We start from the raw sequence: 20,275 nt of genomic DNA, 5'->3' as shown, positions 1-20,275 counted from the left end.
TGTCACACAGCAGCCAACCAAATGGGGTGCATGTGCAAATACCAACTCTGAGCAATGAAATACAACCTGTCCAAGCCATTTCCTCATGGCACTATTGGCTAAGCAAACACCACTAATTCCATGGATGCTTAAAACAACAGTTAATTTGATGGAGACCAACCAGGGACTGTGTGTTTCACACCTGCAGTTTGACAAAAATTATGATTTAATTTTACAATGATTTGCAATCATAATTCTTCTTAGAACTAACATTAACTTTTAGTAATTTATTTCATATAGGAAACCAACTCTAAAAAGTTTTCCTTTTGTTAAATTAAAGTTATCTGTAAAAATAAGGTCCTTATGGTCCTTTCACCTCAAAAATCTCTCAGCTTTGTTCTATAACAAATCTGATCTCTCTTACTTCTTACTGAATGCTAAATAGTGTCCAGGACCTTGAGGTGATGGTATTATTATGGCAAGCTTGTTTTGCAACTCAAGCATCAAAGGCCACCCTCACCTGATGCTTGGCCATCTCCATTCCCTCCAAAACCACCGTCTTAAAGTCCTCCTGTTTGTCCTGTGGAAGGAAAGAGGAGAACTTTCAGACTGCATTTCATATATGAAAATAATACTTTGCCGTGAAGGCCGTGCAGTTGCTTGGTTGGGTGCTGTGCTTCAGCTAGAAAAATCACCCACCCCGACGAGTCCATGATCCAGAAATGGCAGACTCAAGCTAGTATGGCCAAGACACTATTAGACAAAAACAGCACTGCCACTTTGTGCCTCTGTTTATTTCCAGCACTGCTGTAGGAGGTTTTTCAGAACATTTCCCTCAGATAACAGAGCTTGAGCAACACCATACTACATGAATCTAAACATGAGTCAGAATGCCATGAAGAAAAATTAAGATCCACTCCATTTTTCTCAGTTATTTTCTAGGAAAACCCCACAGCTATATGTAACAGTATTCTCCTCTGCATAAAGAAGAAATGGCCTGAAGTCAATATTCATTAGCTCATGTTTATCTCATCATCATACACCTACCTATGGTTCAGTGTGCAACTGCTGCCATGACTAGGGGGTTCCAGAAATTCCAGGAAGTTTTCTGAATTCTTGAAGCATACTATGGGAGTCCTGACTTCCGGCATCTATCTCAGCATACAGTACTTACCAGCAGCATGTGTATTTATAAATCACATATGATGTATAAATTCATGTGCAGATATTACCTGGAGTGTGACAACTTTCTAAACTGAGACTACACTGAACACCAGGGTTAGAGGCTATGCCTGAGGAGCAGCCACTTAAAACTCATTACTCCTTTATACATACAATAAGATAAATTTAGTCTCATCTTCATGGTTCAAAAATGGTAAAATGCAGAATGCAGATATGCTTCAGATAGTAGTTTTATCCCCCATAATTGTGAGCCTTACTTCAATAGTTCAGATCTGCCTGCAACTAAGTTATCCTTAAATTTAATGTAGCCACTTGTATCTCAGCACTAGTTTCTTTACTCACTGGAGACATTACAGACTGTAAATGCAGTAGCTATAGCAAGCTACCAGAGAGAAACCTGAGAATAAAACTTCAAAACTTTCTGCCATTTGGCTTTGCACTTCCTCCCTGCTTCCCCAGCTCACCCAGCAACATTTCCCAGTGAACTGCCTGTCCAGGAGGGCTCTGTCCTCACAGCAGGAGCAGCAAAATATCTGACAGCAATGTTCTTACTTTGTGGCAGCAGAAGGGATCTCCTGGGGACAGGGCTTGGGCAGCTTCCATCAGCTTCATCAGCAGATCAGGCCTCCAACCCCACAAACTGGGGGATTAATCCACCCCATGCACCAGCATAATGACTACGCTAACTCTGCTCCCACTCTACAAACCGTGCAGCCAAGATTTCCCCAGAACTGTCTCTACTGATCTCTGCCACCTTCTGCTCATCACAGTCCCAGGGTCTGCTTAGTCTCAACACTCTTGGTTCTGTCATGTTTAGAAATGCAACAGTTTTTTAAATATTTGTTATTAACAAAACTGGTTTTCTACTTGAAAAAGTAGGTAGTCAGACTAGTATCTACATATATGACCAGCTGACAGTGATTTTATATTAAAATATATTAGATAAAGGAGTATATTTTACTTTTTATTTAAATAATACTTTTGATTTAGAAATGCAAAGTCAGTGATCATAATCATTTTGACCATAGCAGGTTATGAATTTTTCTGTTGTCTGATTAATTTTAGGGCTTTTTTGTTTGGTTTGGGCCTTGGTTTCTTTGTTTGTTTGACTTGTTTTCTATACTTACATGTGGTTTTTGCCTGATGTTGACTTGAGATTACTCCAGCTGGAATCTACACCAGAAAAAAATCTTTTCCCCTCTTAATTGTTAAAAAAATTTACAATATACAAGAACCAAAGACTGTTGTGAGCCATTGTACATGAAACTTTTCAGTGAAAAGCAAAAGAAGAAAGCAACACACCTTTGCTTTTTTTCGCAGCAGCTTTGCCAGACGCACCACATAGGGTTTGAATTCCCTCTGATGTGTTCCTTGTCTTCGTACTTCCAAGCCCGAATCATCTGATGCTTCTGGAATAAAAGCCCAACGATACCTGCCATGAGATAACACAAACAGACGTTATCCTCACTGAACATGCAGGCTTTTCTGATCAATCAAAGATATGAATGGATGAGGAAATCTAGTGAAGTATCAGAGAAGGAGGGAGGAAAAAAGAAACCCAAGTCAACCCTCACAAGAACACGTTAGTCTTTGACAACAAAGAATAAGAAAAGCACTTTCTGAAAAGCAGGAGGTAACATGGCCTTATCTTTTCCCTTTAGAGTATCTTATTTAAGGATGCCAAGAACAAGATAAGGCAGAGAAGCTAAAACCAGTAGTATTCACATCCTCACTGTGTGCAAGAGAACTGAAAGCAGTTCTGAATCATAAAATACATGTTGCTTAAGTTTTGCTGCATATTTGCAATATGTACACACAAAATGTTCTCAATATACCATGCTGATAATAAAAACTCATTTATTTTACCCATTCCTAGCCCAGTGAGACCAAGTGGACCATTCTGTTACCTGTGCCTTGCTGCACTGCAAGGACTGGCTACTTGTACTATAAACTACAAAGGAAATAAAAGTTTCTGTTGTTAAAACTTCAATTCAAGCCTCCATGAGAACTGCACAGTAAACAGTATGACTATTCAGCATATATTGTCTTTCCAGAAATGACAGTAATGACCTAAATAAAATGAGGTTGGCTAATAACAAGGATTAGGACAGCTTGGAGAACTGGACAAGAACTATGAGCTACGTCCCCAGAAAATAAGTGAAAAAGCCTTCAACATTAGATTTAGAAATGCTACAGGGCACACCCTGACACAGTGTGTACAAATCCTTCCAGCCTCTAACCCACATGAGTGTCTTTAAACTACAGGATAATTAGGGGTGACCAAATGTCTACAGAGCTGTGCCAGGGCAGGAGCCGTCACAGAGTCACTAGTGTGCAGTGTAAAGGAAGAGACAAGACACCTTCTTTTGTCCTTTGTGGCCTCTCATTCCCAGGATTTCCAGCAAATACCAGTTGTTCTGCATTCATTTTTTTCCAGTGGAACAGGATTGCAGAGGCATCGAAGAAGCAGCTTGCACACATGCCTACTACTGACCAATAAAAACCTATGGGATCCCCTTTTTAAGGAGGTTTGTTGCCACCTCTTCCAAACAGACTGTGCAACAGTAATTTAAGATCTGATCTCATGCATTACTCACTGAGATGGGTGGGTGTATTTTGAGTTCTTAGGCATTACTGCAACTAAATACTTTAAAAATAAAATACTTGAATAAATCACTACTACTGATGATCTCTTAAGTGTGGCAAATCTCTTGCCACAGGCTAAATCAAACCAGCTTGAGCTAATTTGATGTGCAGCATCATTTGCCCTGGGGGCCACTCAGGTACTGTGAGGGAACAAACTATGGGCTGCGCTGGCTGTCCAAAGAAAGAAGGGAAACAGAAAGCCAAAGACTTTTTTATACACTGGAATTTTACCAAGAGGCATGGAGGAACATCCAAAAACTTAAATGACAATGTCTTCTACTCACATCTGAAATTGAGGCAGGTTTTCAGATGGTAAAGCTAGAGCCAAGTCCAGAAATTTGCAAGCAGACAAATACAGGTTCAACCACCTCTGGCTGTTGTAGGATGTGGAAAAACCATTGCCGCCTGTATAAGTTGTCTCCAAACCAGCAACAGATGGGCCAGAAGTTCTAAAATATATTATTGCAGGGAAGTGAGTCATAACAACCTTCTGCCACAATGAAAACTTGATTTTTCTTACTTGCCTTTACAAACACACAACTCTTTATTTACCAGCATAATCCTGAATTCATAAATCAAATCCAAACACAAGGCTGTGCTATGAGTGCAGTTCTGTATGCATATATATGTGATAAAATGTCAATATAAAATAAATTTGTTGTACTGTATCTTGTTCCCAGATATTCAAATTAGAGAAAGTTTAAAATTGCCAGTCATGTTGATATTACTTCATTTGAGGAGAAAACCCTCCAAATACACAAAGAGAACCTAGGAAAAAAGTGAGCAAAACTTGGGCAAATAACTCTGGCTCATTTGAGAAATCTGCCTCTGCTGCTAGCATTGACTGAAATTGGATCACACTGTACAGAAGGTAGGTGAGATAAAAGTGGATAACAAAAAAAGAAAAATTATCTACCTCACTTTTCTAATACTAGAAGAAACAATGCTTTTATTTAGACAAAAGTGCATCAGTCTTACTTAGAATAAGTGTATGACACAGAAAAGGTATAAGCCATGCCATGCATAATTTAATTGCAGCAGCACTGTCATTTTAGTCAGGCAGACACTGTAAGAACTCAGACACTTGTATTATACAATTTACCTTAGTGACTTATGAGCAATCTGGCAGCAGGACTTCGTTTTGTCCTGAACAGTCTGTCCCTGGTACTGCAGTCAGACTGAACTACCCTTTACTTGTCCTTCTAATTTGAGCTCAACAACTCTAAGACAAATTATTCTGAAGAATGACTGAACTCCCCATCAGCATACCAAGGGATTTTTACAAAGTTTAACAAGCAGGAAATTTATGCATTTACCTGGAAATATCTTCATCAGCAGTGAGCTCCTGTTCCATCAGTAAAAACACTTGCACCTGAAGATCAAATGCTACATTTTAATACCATTTTTAATGGTGACTCAGGAAAACACTATAGGAAGACCTAAGTAATAAGCCTTAGACAAATAGTTTGGAGCTTTATTTCCACTCCTGTATGAGTGGACACTGGCACCCTAAAGCTCTTTCATCCCTTATATAACCTGAGTAATACAAAGGCCACAAGGAACTGTCTCTTTTATGGCCAGGAAAGCTCTCAAAGGCTAATCCCCCTCCACTTCTTAGAAAGAGAGCAAGACCTAAATGAAATGAGAATAAAGAATCATTTAATGGAGCAGTCAGGCTCAGGTGGGAATTCCTAGAAGCAACACAGTCCTGCTAACTGAAAGTAGTTCCAAGACTGTGGTAACTTGTGCAAAGGCCAGGGTACAGCACTGAAATCAGAAGACCACACTGAGTAGAATGGGTTTTCTAGTATTTATAGTATTGACAGGCTTAAAATTAAATGCATCTATTGGTAAAACAACACACTTTATCTTTAAAATACTTTATATAGCTTTTCTCCTTCTATTGCTTGGATCTATGGTTATTCAAGGGCTAGGTTAGGCACCTGCAGATTGAAAAAAATAATCATCACAGCAATGATTATGATTTGCTCCCTCTGTTATTCAGTCCCTTGGGAACTCCTTGAATAACAGGCCAAATGGATCACAGGATGCACCAACCACTCTCCTCCGTTCCCACTGCCAAAGCTGAAACCCAAAAGAGTGTGTCAAACAGCCAACACTGGAGATTCTGCAGGTAGAAGTTCTGGAAACAGATATTTTTACTGTTTTGTTATGAAGAGTAAAACAAGAAAGAAGAAATCTGAGCCAAGACTTGTATAAATGTAGTCACAAAATTTAGCCACAATGTGACCTGAATGACCACCAACTGCCAATAAAACATGGATTCCGACTCCTTTACATGGATTCTCATCCCCATTGTTGGAAGAAGAATGACCAGGAAAGTAGAAACAGGGAACACTGGAAAAGAAGAGTAGGAGTGGGAATGGTGGAGAAATACAGAAATTGAAGTAGGATTCAGTAGGGAACAATGAAGGCAAATGCAAATTTAAATCAGGAGACAGCTGAACAGCTGAAACAGTGTAAGCCAACAGATACTCAATTTCACCACAAAAACCAGACATCAGGACTATGAAAATAAGTCAGCTTTCAATTTGTGTCCATTGCACATTTATATGCACAATCTCTAGAAGAGATTTTCTTAAAAATCTTGAGGAGAAATGAGGTTGTGTCTCAGATATGCACCAGTCTTCTAAATAATGAAAGACACCTGCAACTCACCAGTTCAGTGATCATGGTTGGCCAAAGTGAGGTAAGGTGCTGTGGAGACATTCTTAAAAGCAATACTCTGAAAAACAGGAACACTTGGGAATGAAGGGTGGGAACCTGTGGCAACCGGAGACTTTCTACCAGCCTTTCTGAAACAAGAAGCCAAGAAGGGTCCCCTCAGTTCAGAATAATTCCAGTGAGAATTTTCTCCTTCCCTCATTTACTCTCAATTTTATGTATCTGCCATCTTACTGTTCCACTACTTTACTAATTTTATTCTGTCAACATAAAAAATAACCCCTCCACCAAAGAAGGAACAAAAGAGAGAAACCTCTAAATAGTGCAGTTGCCTATTTTGGTTAAGTTCTCTACATAAATGCAATAGTGCATCTGGGAACTTTGCTCATCTTATGCAGAGTTTCAACCATTATAACAAGAAGAGTTAACAGATTCCAAACAATACCACAGTAGCCTGAACAACTTGTATGTATTATTATTATTATTAAAACACTGCCCCATCATAGTACATGAGAAATTACAAAGGGATGACACAGTTTTTTGAACTATGATCACCTCTAGGCATTCAATACCTATAGAGGCAGATTCATAAAGATATTTTTCAGTCAAACCAACAAACATGCATGTTGCAGTTCAGACCAGTAAAACCACCTGATACCATGAAAATAGTAATCCCAGCTACTGACTTGACTGGAAATAAAAAAAACCCAAAAAACCACAAAAAACCAACCAACCAACCAAATAACTTTACAAAAAACAGATCCCGGAACAAATGAAACAAAAAAGATGATGCAACTGATTTTCCAGATAGAAGAAGAGACCAAAGTGTCCCTTTGGTGGCATGAAAAGATGACACATCTAAAAGTTGCTGCTGTAACTATTTGCATCATCTTAAAAAAAAGATCCAAGCAGTTCCCATTCCCAGTCTCTTAAGGTCATTGGAAGAAATAAACTTCAATGATAAATAAGACAGATAAACTGAGCAGATGAAAAAACACCAGCAAAAAAAGTCAAGAATTCAAAATGTCAAGGTCAGTTTTCCTATTTATCCATAATTGATAGGTGTTTATACCTCAGATGTTCATGTCAAAACATATTGTTCAGGTATCCAAGGATATTGATCAAGGATAAAATGACAGATCAGTGAAATAATCTGGATTAATGTCAACCGGCACTCACAAATTCTGCATATTTTGTAGTCATTTAAGACTGAAAACATTTTAACCAAAATCTGCAAACTTTGTTTCAGCTATGGAAACAGTGATATTCCAGGATAAAAATTTAACCTGCTGTTACTCTGTCATACAGGCATTCCACAGTTAACCTAAAGAAGTCCACTAAATGATACATTTTTACTGACCTTGTATGTCTGGCAGGTATTTCTGGTATTGGTCTATCTCACTGCTAAAGATGGCGAAGGCGAGTCTCTTGAGGAGCATCGCGCGCTGCTCCAGCTCTACATCTCGGTTAGCAAACAGATTGAGGGAGCTGCTCTGGGCCACAGCCACTCGTGCTGAAAGAGAAAAGGGAAAGTGCAGAGAAGAGCTCATGAATTTCCCTTCTGCTTCACTTCAAGGCACAAATAACACTTATGAAAGCAGATGTTGAAATGATGCATGGTTTGCAATTTGAATTTGTAACCAGAAATTCAAAATACAAGTTAAAGAAAACTTGTAAGTATACACAATACTGGCTGGATTTAGGGGCTTTTAGGAGGGAGATCAGCCATTTTTTAAAATAAAATTTGCATGTATAGATGCTCAGAAATTTCAAATGTGCAGAATCAGTTTTTTTTAAGCAGAGTTGGTGTCTGATCTTCAAAACCAAACACCACACCCACCCACTCTACTTAAACAGCTTTGCCATATAGGCAAAATTCACTGTGTGCCAGTATGCTATCATATTCTCGCACTTCAGGTTATTTATGGCTCTCCAGAAACAAATAGCTGAAAAAAACATGAAAAAGACTAAATAAATCAAATTGGAATAGACGTTGGACAAGCGTTTTCTTCAAGATACTTGTTTTTCATTTATTTAATGTTTATACTGCAGAAAAGTCACTATTACATCAATACTTACTCATCAAATCCCTGAATGTGGTTTTGTCATGTGTCATCAAATTATCCATAATAGCTCTCCAACTAAAAGAGGAAAATTGTACACAAATCAGAAAAAAACAAGCATTTTCAGGAACATTCGCAGAGCTTTTTCTGCTCTTTCAGTTTAGGTTAAGGCTTCCAATCCAAGGTCTCTGCTTCAGAAGGTACCATTTACTTGATGTTGTTTGATCTGAAACTATGTATCTTGAACCCCCTTCCCCAAGAAAATAAGGGATTCCATCCAGAGGGACCCTGAAAGTTTTGAGAAATGGGCCCATGAGAACCTCAAGAAGTACAATGAGGACAAGTGCAAGGTTCTGCAGAATGGTCACAGCAATTCCAAGCACAAATACAGGCTGGGCAGAAACGGCATTGAGAGCAACTTTGAGGAGAAGGACTTGGGGCTGGTGGTGGATGAAAAACAGAATTTGATCTGGCAGTGTGTGCTCACAGCCCAGAAGGCCAAGTGCATCTGGGGCTGCACCAAAAGGGTGGCAAACTGTTCAGGGGAGGTGATTCTGCCTCTCTACTCTGGTAAGATCCCACCTGGAGTACTGCATCCAGCTCTGGGACCCCCAGCATAAGAAGGATGTGAAGTCATTAGAAGGGGTCCATGGGAAGACCACAAAGATGATCAGAGGACTGAAGCACCTCTCTATGAAGATAGGCTGAGAGTTGGGGTCGTTCAGATTGGAAAAGAAAAGGCTTCCGGGAGATCTTGTAGCAGCTTTCCAGTACCTAAAGAGCCTCCAGAAAGCTGAGAGCAACTTTTTACCAAGGGCATGAAGTGACAGGACCAGGGGGAATTACTTTAAACTGAAAGAGGACAAATTTAGATATTAGGAAGAAATTCTTTATTTTGAGGCACTGGAACAAGTTGCCCAGTGAAGCCATGGATGCCCCACCCCTAAGAGTGTTCAAGGCCAGGTGGGATGGGGCTTTGAGCACCTTGGTCTAGTGGAAGGTGTCTCTGCCCATGGCAGGGGGTTTAGAACTAGATGATCTTTAAGGTCTCTTCCAATGCAAATAATTCTATGTTTCTACAAAATGCTAACCACGTTTTCCTCACAGAATTTTTTTTTTCAATTTTAAGATTATTTTTAAAAATAGATTTATGTATAGAAATATACCTTATGTTTCATATTTCACATGGTAACCTAAACCACAGAAAATCTCTGCTTCTCTCAACAGAGGTCTGCTGGGAAATTTTGGCCCATATGTTAATGGAATACATAAAATTTGTAAGGGGCAAAAATTTGTAAAATTTGTAATTTATAAGCAGTAAGAAGAAAGTCTTACTGGTTAACACACGAAGCATCCATCTGGAAGAAACTGGAATCCATAAAGAGGTCAAATGCTTCCTTCTTCCATGCCCTCCTCGTATACTGATATCCACTAAGACTGCTTAATAACTGGACACAAGCTCGATAGCTGGATGCATTGTGAGCACTAAACAAAAAAAAAGTCAACATAAGCCAGTTCTGAATTGCTGCTTTATAGAAAGTCTGATAGACATCTAATCCTTATCATGCCCATTTCAGCTCAAGTGTCACCATCCAAATTTCTTCTGGCTGTAGACATCTACATCAATTCAATAAACTAAAGGTACCTGTGATTACGGAGGTAGGGCACAACATAGTGCATAATATTTACAAGCAAAGGAATAACCCTCTCTTTTTCATCACTGTAGAAAACCATGTCCAGGAGATGAGCCAAAACCTACAAAAGAAGAAGACGACATGTTATAAAGCATTCTTAAATTGCTTTTTATCTACTATTCATCATTTGTTTTGTATAATGTTCTTTACTAAACATTCAAGTTTATGATAGAAGTGATCAAATTTCAGGTACCATGCAAAACCCAGAGTATAAAGATTCCATCCTTTTTATAACACATTAAGGTAAAAGCATGGAAGTGCAAGCTGCTGGTCAAAGCATTCTAGAGAATAAACTACAAACAAAGAAAAAATTCAAAGACTGACTGCAATTATCAGCAGTAAATAAGATGTACCACAAAGATAAACACACAAAGTTTACAATCAAAAACGTTGGCTATACTACACACCTGAAAGCCCATGCTTTACACCTCATCCATCTCAATGGGTTAGTAACAAAGCTTTATATACTTTTACATGACAAGACCCAGAATCCATTCACATCATTGTTTCCCATCAATTCTCCTTCTCCCAACTTCTAGTCCAAAGCTTTTCATAACATAGAAATTTATAATTAGACAGTATTCATTATCTCCAAGGAAACATTTACCTCAGAAAGTAAGGTCAATGCATGGACGCTATAAACAGACGGAGTTATATTTGAAGTTTCCATTGCTGGAGACAGCATATCTAAATGAAGATAATAATAAAAAAAAAAAAAGTCCAAAGTTAGTTTTCTCAAGCCATTATTTACCTTACTGCATATTTTAAAAGTATATATTTTGAAGATGCACAAGCTTTGCCAGACACACTAGTGCTAGAACAATACTGAAGAATTTTACATGTATTCAAATACAGCAAAGCTGACCTCTTTGGTAATTTTGGCATTATAATAAAGATGAAAATGAAACTACCTTCAACATCTGATTCTAAGTTGTTTCCATCAACCATAATCTTGGGGGAAGGCTTAACCTCTAAGTTTCGTCTTAGCCAAGTGGTCTGTTCCAAGGAAGAACCAGCAATTGCCCCAATGGCATCCACTATCTTGTGTGTTACATCCTGGTAAAAAAAACACCCCAAGCATTTTAAGAACTTCGTGCAGAAGGGCTGTATTAATTGTCCTGACATGTAGAAAATTCACATAACCAAATATAGAATTGCTTTCAAATCATTTCTGTATTATCAGTGATTAAGAACTCCACAAAAAATGAGAGCTTTTTCAACACATTATAAATATAAGAAGAAGATTTTAAAGAGTAATTTTGGACTACAGAACTGGTATCAAATAATTCTAGTACGTTCAAGTATCTAGTTCCAACCCCACTGCTGTGGACATGGACCCCTTGCACTGGACCTGGTTGCTCAGAACCTCATCCAAGTGGCCTTAAAACCACTTTCAGTGTCACTTTCAGTGACAGGGCATCCACAGCTTCTCTGGGTAATCAGTTCTAGTGTCTCACCACCTTCACAGTACAGATTTTTTTCCTAATATCTAATCTAAACCTACTTTCACTTTGAAGCCACTCCCCCTTGTCCTGTCACTGCATGCTCTTACAAATAGTCCCTCTCTGTCTTTCTTGTGGCTTCCTCCAGGTACTGGAAAGCCTTCTCTTTTCCAGGCTGAACAAACCCAATTCTTTCAGCCTTTTCTCTTAAGAGAGGTGCTCCATTGCTCTAATCAACTCAGTGACCCTTCTCTGGACTTGCTCCAAGAGGTCAATATCCTTCCTGTGCTGGGAACTGGAAGATCTTTAAGGCCCCTTTCCAATCCAGGCCATTCTATGATTTATTGTTCAATATTTTCAATAGACACATACAACAAATTTCTTACCTGTAGATCTCTTTGATCTTTCTTATTCTCCAGACTCGGGTTTTTCATGATGAACTCATTAAGAACACTGAAAAAATACAGACGCAAATATGGATTTTCTTCTCACAATACATTATTTGGTAGTTTCCAGAGTTAGGACAAATCTGAAGACATTTATTTGCACAATATTTATTCACTAAACCCTCAGGGGATTGCTACTTATCAATATTCCAGGAAACATCTTTTCAAGTTCCTTAGGTTAATTTTGATCATAAGGGTTTACTGAGAACATGTTTTACTTGATTATATACAAAATAGCTTTAGAGACAGTTTACTAGGGAAGCTAAAATACTGAAGAAAATGATCCTTGAAGCATTATACAGAAAATCATATTCAAAATTACATTTCTAACAGTCCATACACTGTTTTCATGCTGAGAAGTCAGCCCATTCTAGCGGGCTTCAAATACCTAAGAAATAGAAATTGTTGTTATTTTCTAGGAAAAATCAGAAACTTACATCTGTTGCTTAAAGAGCCTGAATCATTGAAATAATCATTAAGGTAAGGTCATGGCTTATATCATACTATAATATCAAATTTAATACATGTAACCATTCCTCAGAGAAGAAACTCATTTGGTCAGACCCACAGAACTCAGGCAATAACTCTACCAGTCAAAAGTAGGAAATAGAGATTTAAAACCACTAACACTTCAGTTTAATTTCACACACTTACATTTGAGCTTATTTGGAAATTCCAAATATCACCAGCACTTACCCAAGTATGAGAAACTGTCCCGGGGCTGGAAGACCAACCTGTATGGAATCTTTTAACAGAAGCAGCAGTGCTGCCCAGCTGTCTACTAAGCTGGTCACTGGAATCCTAAGGGAGAGAGAGCAGCAATGTCACTGATGAGAACATCATCTCCCTCAGGTATTCCCCCAATTTCTTTCTACCGCACAACTCTCCTGTCAGATATTGGGAATCAACATCCTTATAGATTCTTTTAATACTAGGTTGCTACATCAAGTCATTAAGAAACAGATGAAGGCAGAACAAGAGTATTCTCAAAAGATATGCTTTTCATTACAAGGCTGGAATGGCACCAATGAGTTACAGCACAACCAAGATCCTTGGGCAGGGAGCAGATTACCTGCAGGATTTTTAGGTGGGGGAAGAAAGGTGTTGCAGTACTAGGAACTCACAAAATAAATGACCTTTTTTTAATGAACCTACAGTTCAAACCCATTCTTTCTTCACTATTTGTATTACACAGACTATTCCTTATCCTATGACACAAAGATGTAAAATACTCAAATTGTTCATCTGCTTCCTGATGACAGAAATAAAATTTAGCTTCTTTTCTTACCTTTGAGTGTAAGCATAGAAAAATTGCAACATGCAGACTTCCAGTGAAAGATGTTTCTAGAAAAAGACATGAAATCTGTGTCATCAGAAAGAAGTGGCTTTTTTTTCCCCTCACCAGGGTAAAATTGACAATGCTATAATGTCACTGCAGTGTCTAAACATATAACTTAACAGAATATTAAAAATGTCCTTTCAGACATCCCTCTGTAAATTATGTTTCTCTTCATTTACCTCTTAGATATAGTCAAAATTTTCCCACTGTGCTGCTCAGCTTTGTCAATGAAGTACCCATATCATCAGTGCTCTAAGCTTCATTAAGAGGACATCATATAAATCAACAGCAACTCTACAGTTTCCATACCTTGTCCTTTGCTATGGCTGGAGGTTGCTTCAGAACTTCTTTCACTGTTTGTATGACAGTCTCTGTTCTCATAACACTGATAGAGCGAACCAGCTCGACCAGCAGAAGTTGTTCTTCACCTGCTGTAGGAATAACCTAAAAGGATCAGATGTATGTCACAGATTATTACCACAGACAATGGTTATGCTAAAACTAAGGCAGCTGTCCTCATGGGATTAAAATGATAGCAAGTAACAGTTGCTATCTAGAGACTTGGTATCACCTACTCTTTCCCTGAAGAATTCAGGAAGATTATCCCATTCTCAAGTGGTACCTCCCTGACAGTACAGCTGTTATTTAGAAATACAAATATTGTCCATACATCATTGTATTTTTTTCACTGGGCTGTCTGAATTTTCTTCTTCCTAACACTAAACCACTTAAAGGTATTGCCACTCTTTGAAGTGACCACTGTAATATAAACATACCTTTGTCCTAGAAGTATTTTTGTTTTGCCTTCTTTCATTCCATACAAACGCAATAGCAGCCATGAAGTGAACACCATGATTCATTGAAATTGGACCCAAAAGTTCCAGAATCTGTTGCCTCAAATTCTGAAATATGAAAGCAGAACACATATTCCTTTAGATAAGCACCTCAGCATTATGTTCAAAACATTCTCTCTGCAGAAAGCAAAGAGATGACACGTTGCATTGAAGTGATACATTTTAGTTTAAAAGCATATTCAATACCCATTTATAAAAGCCTTGTTCGTGAGGTGAGTGAGTAGATGAGGACAAAGGTATTAAAACTCTATTTAGATTTAAGGGAAGGGAATTGAAATTATTAATACCTTTGACAAAGGTATTAATGAACAACTTAAATGACATTATCCCTAATGTTCTGACCTTAGTTGACCCAAGATTAATAGTGGTAATGGATGCAGCAGCAGCAGCAGTAGTTTTCTCTGAAGAATCTGCAAGGTGCAGGATGCTCCAAAGTAAAGTCACAGAAGACATGATCATATGCAAGATAGAGAGGATCCCATTGCGTGCTTCAACCAAATGCTTCTGATCAACATTAACCAAAAGCTAGTGGGAGAGAAGAGGAAAGGAGGACTAAATAGCTACATAAACAGCACATTTAAAATACAGTAAATTTAGACTTACCTAAAATGGGAGCTTTCAATCCTAATTGTTTTTCAAAAGTTTTTCAGTAATTTTTACAATATATAAAGGTTTTGAGACTATTAAAATATTGGAGAATCTTTTGATTGAGTTATGCAGTATCAAATGTACTCAACTTGTGAGGCCTCATGTCTACAGCAATCATTTTTGTACCCTCTGCCGATACCTTTGCAAAACAATTACTTCAGAATTTTAAGTGTAGCTAATACTCTAGGCAAAATAACTTACTTACATAAACAAACCCCACTTTTCAGTCACTTTTAAATGAATGGAAAGCAAAGGGGTATAAGAATGGGAAAAAAGCACAAAAACAAAACTACTGAGAAAACAGGGCAGAAGCTTCTCATGGAATCTGGACCAAATTCTTAAGACACCACGCTCAGAATATCAGATCTAAAAAGACAAGTTGTGAATATACAGAAGGAGCCAAAAGATAATGTTTAGACATCTTGCAAAATGAACACAACAAAGGCAGCTCTAAAAGTGGCATTTTAGAGGTCTGAAAGTTAAGGAATTAATACTTTAGTTATTTCAGGGTAACTAAAAACAAACAAAATAAGCAAACAAATATAAGAGTATTCTCTTAAAACTATCATCCATAGAAACTTGTTTTTCTGTTTGAAACATGTGTATTGTCAATAAGCCCCCCATATTTACAGCTAAGACAATATATTTGGTATTTTTGTCACTCAGATCTTCGTAACTGTTAATATAATCACAATCCTTGATTGGACATGTACTACTTAGGAACCTCTCAGATACCAAGATAAGTTTACCTGATGATACTGTGTAGATGGATCCAGGAGGCAGTAATGAATTATTGTTGTGATCCCTTCTAATAAAGTGAGAACCATATCTGGGGGAGTGACTGATGCCATCCAGAGAGGCCTAAAAGAGGAGATTCATTTTAAAATAGGTTAATCTGATAGTAAAGTAATTCAACACAATCAAACATACTTAAGAAGATTATACATCTCTACATACACATACCTATTATCAGATAATCCTGTTTCATATTTATACTGCTGAATTAAATTATCCAAGTTCCTGCAGAGCTGAAGAGTCACTGAAACAACCACCCTTTGAAGAACTTTTCCCATGTAAGGCAACGTAGAAGTGATAAGGCCAATCCACTGGGGATGCATTTTGCAGGCACAGTGCTGGTGCAAAGCTCGTATCACTGCGCAGAGAAACATGCCTTGGCAGGTTATTGGCTGGGAATGTAAATACTGCAGAGAAGTCATCGGCTGCTGGGGACAAATGTGCTCCAAGTCTGTTATGACAAAGTCAAACCCCGTTTCATTTTCCTCAGGCACAGTCATTACTCTGTGTTCCAGCACAATCAGCCGCTGAAGTACTTTCAAAAGTTGTGACTGCAGAGTACTACCATTGTCAAATTCATCCTCGGAAAAATTTATAAGGCTGTCTTCAGAGAAGCCTTCTTCTACAGCCACTATGTTTTTTCCAGCTATCTTTTCACTGTGCCACTTCTGGGCACTGAAGATAGAAGACAGCAGACAATGCAGGATCACTTTCTGAACCTTGCACTTGGACAACATGTCTGAAATAAAACTAGGAAAGCCCTTGGCAGAGCTTTCTATCACTTTTGCCAACTCAGCAAAGAGAAGTGTCAGAATTTCTATACTCATCATTTGCATATTGCGGTTTCCTATGAGGTCTTGTGAGGTTACTTTAACGTGAGTTGGATAATGGCTCCGCATGTAGTATAAACACAAGGAAATAAGAATTTCTATGTACATAGAGCTCCGAAAGTTATGGTTAGAATCAACTGGGATGTGACTATAGAAATCCTTGCCCATAACAGATATTCGATGCCTGGCTAGAAGATTTTGGAGCAATGAAAGCTGTGGAGTGTATGCATTGTTGACACTGGTAGTGGAGATGGCACTTACAAAAGCTGAAGGATTTGTTTTCAGAATGGCTTTAATTGCAGAAAAAGCATACAATGTCCTTGAAGAGTCGTACAACTGGAGATAAAGCAGCACATGTTGATACAGTGGATGGATATTGAAGTTCGGAGATTTTCGCATTCCTGGGGATCCCACATCACTTTCTATTTCTGAAATTTCTCCTTCTCCACAACTGTACCAATTTTCTAAATCAAGACCATCACTAAAGAAGACATTTGTTTGTTTAAGCTTTTCTGTTTGTGCTTTCTTCTTCTCTTCATCTTTCTTTTTGGCTATTTTTACCTTAGGTTTTGCACCTGGTTGCTTACCAGCCTCTTTAACAATAGTTTCTTTTTCTGACATTTTTTCTGGCGGCTTTCCTTTAAAGCTGAACTGAATACTACTGTGGCTACGTTTCCTAGATGTTGATTCAGTGGAAGAAAGAGTGAGATCAGAGAAAGATTGCTGGCTTTCTGCAATACAAGGTGAAGAGTTATTTCTTGAAATTTCATCTCCTAAACTCTCAAGTCCAGTCTCAGTTGAGGCTGATAGTAACTGTGAGCTGTCATTACTAAGTAAACTACTCTGGCTACTTTGAATATTTTGATCATCACTTTTTCTAGCCTCTACAGAGTTATCCAAAGAGCTGAATTTACATGAAGTATCCTCAGAGTGTAGACTGTCTTTAACCAGTTCAATCTCTTCTCCAAGACCACTTACAACTTTGCATATAAGATCTGTAACCACTTGTTGCACAATTTCATCAGGTGAGTCTTCTTTCAGAGTCTGAGAGCTATCTTGAGCACTCAGGCTTTCTGTTTCCACTTCATAACTGATGTTGTCTCCAGTAGATGACTGAGAACAGCCAGAATCAGAACTCTGCAGTATTTCAGCTTGATGATCAGGAAGGTCAAAATCAGACACGACCATTGGTATGGTCTCACTGCTGGTACTTAACAAGGAAAGCCTGTCACTCAGAGGATTGACAGTCAGGCTGAAGTTCTCCATTTCATCCACACCAAGTTGTTTCTCATTGCCTTCTTTAGGTATAATAAGTTGTCCTTGGCTTACAGGCATGTGGGAGAATGCTTGAAGAAGAACACAAAAAAAGTATACATATAAGATTTTGTTCTTCAGAATAAGCATTCAGAATTAAAACTTAGAATTGAAACTATTATTGAGACTTCAAATTAGAAAGGCATGGTAAATAGTGTCTTTCCAGTTCACAGCTGAAAAAATATGTTAATAAGCAAATGACACATTCATAAAAACAAAGCAAAATTATTTTAGCAGTACACCTTAGCAAAACAACATCATTCTCTATGAAATATTGTACAGTCTTATCTGCTTTAGTTTTCACAAAAAAAAGAATTAGTAAACTCTAAACTAAAATTACACAATACATGTAAACACCTTCAAAACCTATTGGTACATTTTCAGCCAGCCTCACGTCAGTGGTCATAATTCATAAAAACGTTTAATTTCTTGGTTAAACTTCAAGCCATTTTCTTATGTTCTACCAAGATTCAGTAAGATGTAAGAAAATGCTCTGCATTAAAATACTTGCATATCATTTTAATTTAGAAACAACAAAACTTCAAACAGTAGTTGGGACACACAACCTTGAATTAGGAAAAAACCACACAAATGGAAATATAAGCCATAGCTATTCCAACACTTTTTTGAGTTACCCTCAAAAATTTCTACTATGTTTTTAACACTGCATGTAAACAGCAAGCAAAGAAATTAGGGAACTTCCTACAGTCTTCTTGTGTACATACCATCAGCACAGCTAAACTTCTGCATGAACTGCTTTTCATTTTCTTCTTCAGGGTGATTGGGAGATTTAGTCCAGTAACATTCAGCCTGTACTCGCTGAACAGAAACTCGCTGAGTTTTTGGATGGAGAAGCAGTAGGAGCAAAGGTTCAAGAACCCTTGCAATATCATGTCTTTGAAGCACTTGATTTAACCAGGCTTGTCCCACTGACCAGGTAGAACCATCCAAGCTATTGAGGCTGTCCAGCATGATAAACAAAGATCTAGAAAGGAAAGAAGATTGAATCTAGCGGATATTGTACACTACTCACAGAGTAATCCCATTTTAATCTGATATATGACCAATTTTAATGTCAGTACATACAGTCTTCTCCACATAAAGCAGTAATTTTTTTGAATCAAACCTTTGAACCTGATCTTTATATTTTAGTCTAGTCTAATGAAGGAGTGGGCAGGAAGAGCTAGTAACAAAGTCAGTTATAACAGTTGCTCTAATAGTAGCAATTGTATAGTCAGATCAAGTATTTGCACAGTTATCAGCATAACAAACCTTTGTTGACTTTTAACTGGTATGCCATTAAAAAATATACAACTTTAAAAGCCAATTCACAATGATATAATGAAAACATTCAGAGATCTTGTCTTCAAGAACAGAGAAGAGAAATATACTTGACAATTCAGACATTTCTACTATCATTATTTTCTTCTTTTAACAGTTTTAGCCTTGAGAATCCTTTTCAGATTTATGGAAAAACAGTATATACATATTGGACTCCGAATTTTACCTATTGTTTTACATTCTCTAGTAGTACATGTTCATAGGCTTTTAGCTGTACACACAGAATTTATCACCCCTTAAGCGACAGTATAAGACAAAGAAATAACAACCTTTTTACTCTACTCCCTACAGCTTAGTATGCAATACAAAATCTAAATAAACACTTTTCCACAACATTTGTGCTAGCTGAGAAGGACAAGACTAGTTCAGAGTCTGGATCTTCAGTCTTTTCTAAGAAGATAGTCCAATACCACAACACGAAACAGAAATCCTCTGCTGCTTGCCATAAATAACCTCTTACACAAAATACAGATTAAACAAAAGAACTCATATTTTAGCACTTGCTTTCAGTTTGGTTCTCAAGGTTTTTTGTTAAGATTTACTGTTACTTTCTACTCCATATAATTCTGGGTTGACTTCTGTCTCCTGCTTGCTTTTATCAGAACACAGCAAGAACTCAGATATTAAGCTCAATATATACCACAGTGATGGTCAATTAATATTGTGACCATTCCTTTCCCACTCTTTATAGTTTCCAGAAAAATTTACAGCTGACATAATCATCACTGTGAAAACTATTTTGTCTAACACAAATTCATTTCTTATCCTTCTTCCCTGCTCTCACAGCTGTAGTTCTTGAATTTTTAAATGCCCTATGTTGCTAGTATAATACCATCAAAGATTTTGAAGTAAAATTATTTCAACTGAATTACACTTGCAGGCACCAACCTGTCAAAGGTGCGGCCAAAGGAAGAAGATTTGTTAATATGAAGATCTCGTGTGAGATGCCATAGCACTGCAAACTTGGCATGAGCTTCCATTCTTACTCTCTGTGGGCCAAATTATAAGTTAGATCTA

At 37.8% G+C, this 20,275-nt stretch overlaps 1 protein-coding gene across 7 annotated transcripts in view; it reads right to left on the bottom strand.

Moving 5' to 3' along the window:
- The window catches only part of DOP1A (DOP1 leucine zipper like protein A), a 61,990-nt gene that overhangs the window by 3,666 nt on the left and 38,049 nt on the right, over window positions 1-20,275 (bottom strand). For 4 of the 7 annotated variants that reach the window (XM_032104917.1, XM_032104919.1, XM_032104918.1 and 1 more), the window contains 21 exons: window positions 20,147-20,247; window positions 18,643-18,902; window positions 15,942-17,949; window positions 15,728-15,839; window positions 14,673-14,855; window positions 14,253-14,378; window positions 13,786-13,920; window positions 13,426-13,481; window positions 12,834-12,938; window positions 12,078-12,144; window positions 11,161-11,305; window positions 10,857-10,936; window positions 10,201-10,310; window positions 9,891-10,040; window positions 8,572-8,633; window positions 7,853-8,005; window positions 6,487-6,623; window positions 5,124-5,179; window positions 4,092-4,256; window positions 2,464-2,593; window positions 500-559 (listed from right to left, as the gene is read on the bottom strand). In XM_032104917.1, coding sequence (XP_031960808.1) covers window positions 500-559; window positions 2,464-2,593; window positions 4,092-4,256; window positions 5,124-5,179; window positions 6,487-6,623; window positions 7,853-8,005; window positions 8,572-8,633; window positions 9,891-10,040; window positions 10,201-10,310; window positions 10,857-10,936; window positions 11,161-11,305; window positions 12,078-12,144; window positions 12,834-12,938; window positions 13,426-13,481; window positions 13,786-13,920; window positions 14,253-14,378; window positions 14,673-14,855; window positions 15,728-15,839; window positions 15,942-17,949; window positions 18,643-18,902; window positions 20,147-20,247 — 4,401 coding nt within the window. Of the gene's footprint in view, window positions 1-499; window positions 560-2,463; window positions 2,594-4,091; window positions 4,257-5,123; window positions 5,180-6,486; window positions 6,624-7,852; window positions 8,006-8,571; window positions 8,634-9,890; window positions 10,041-10,200; window positions 10,311-10,856; window positions 10,937-11,160; window positions 11,306-12,077; window positions 12,145-12,833; window positions 12,939-13,425; window positions 13,482-13,785; window positions 13,921-14,252; window positions 14,379-14,672; window positions 14,856-15,727; window positions 15,840-15,941; window positions 17,950-18,642; window positions 18,903-20,146; window positions 20,248-20,275 lie in introns of those variants that run through there. The other 3 variants (XM_032104920.1, XM_032104923.1, XM_032104921.1) reach the window with 2 other exon arrangements.

This window comes from Corvus moneduloides, chromosome 3 (genome assembly GCF_009650955.1).
Source record: "Corvus moneduloides isolate bCorMon1 chromosome 3, bCorMon1.pri, whole genome shotgun sequence".
Classification (NCBI taxonomy): Eukaryota; Metazoa; Chordata; class Aves; order Passeriformes; family Corvidae; genus Corvus; species Corvus moneduloides.
This window is presented reverse-complemented; position numbering and strand designations above follow the sequence as displayed.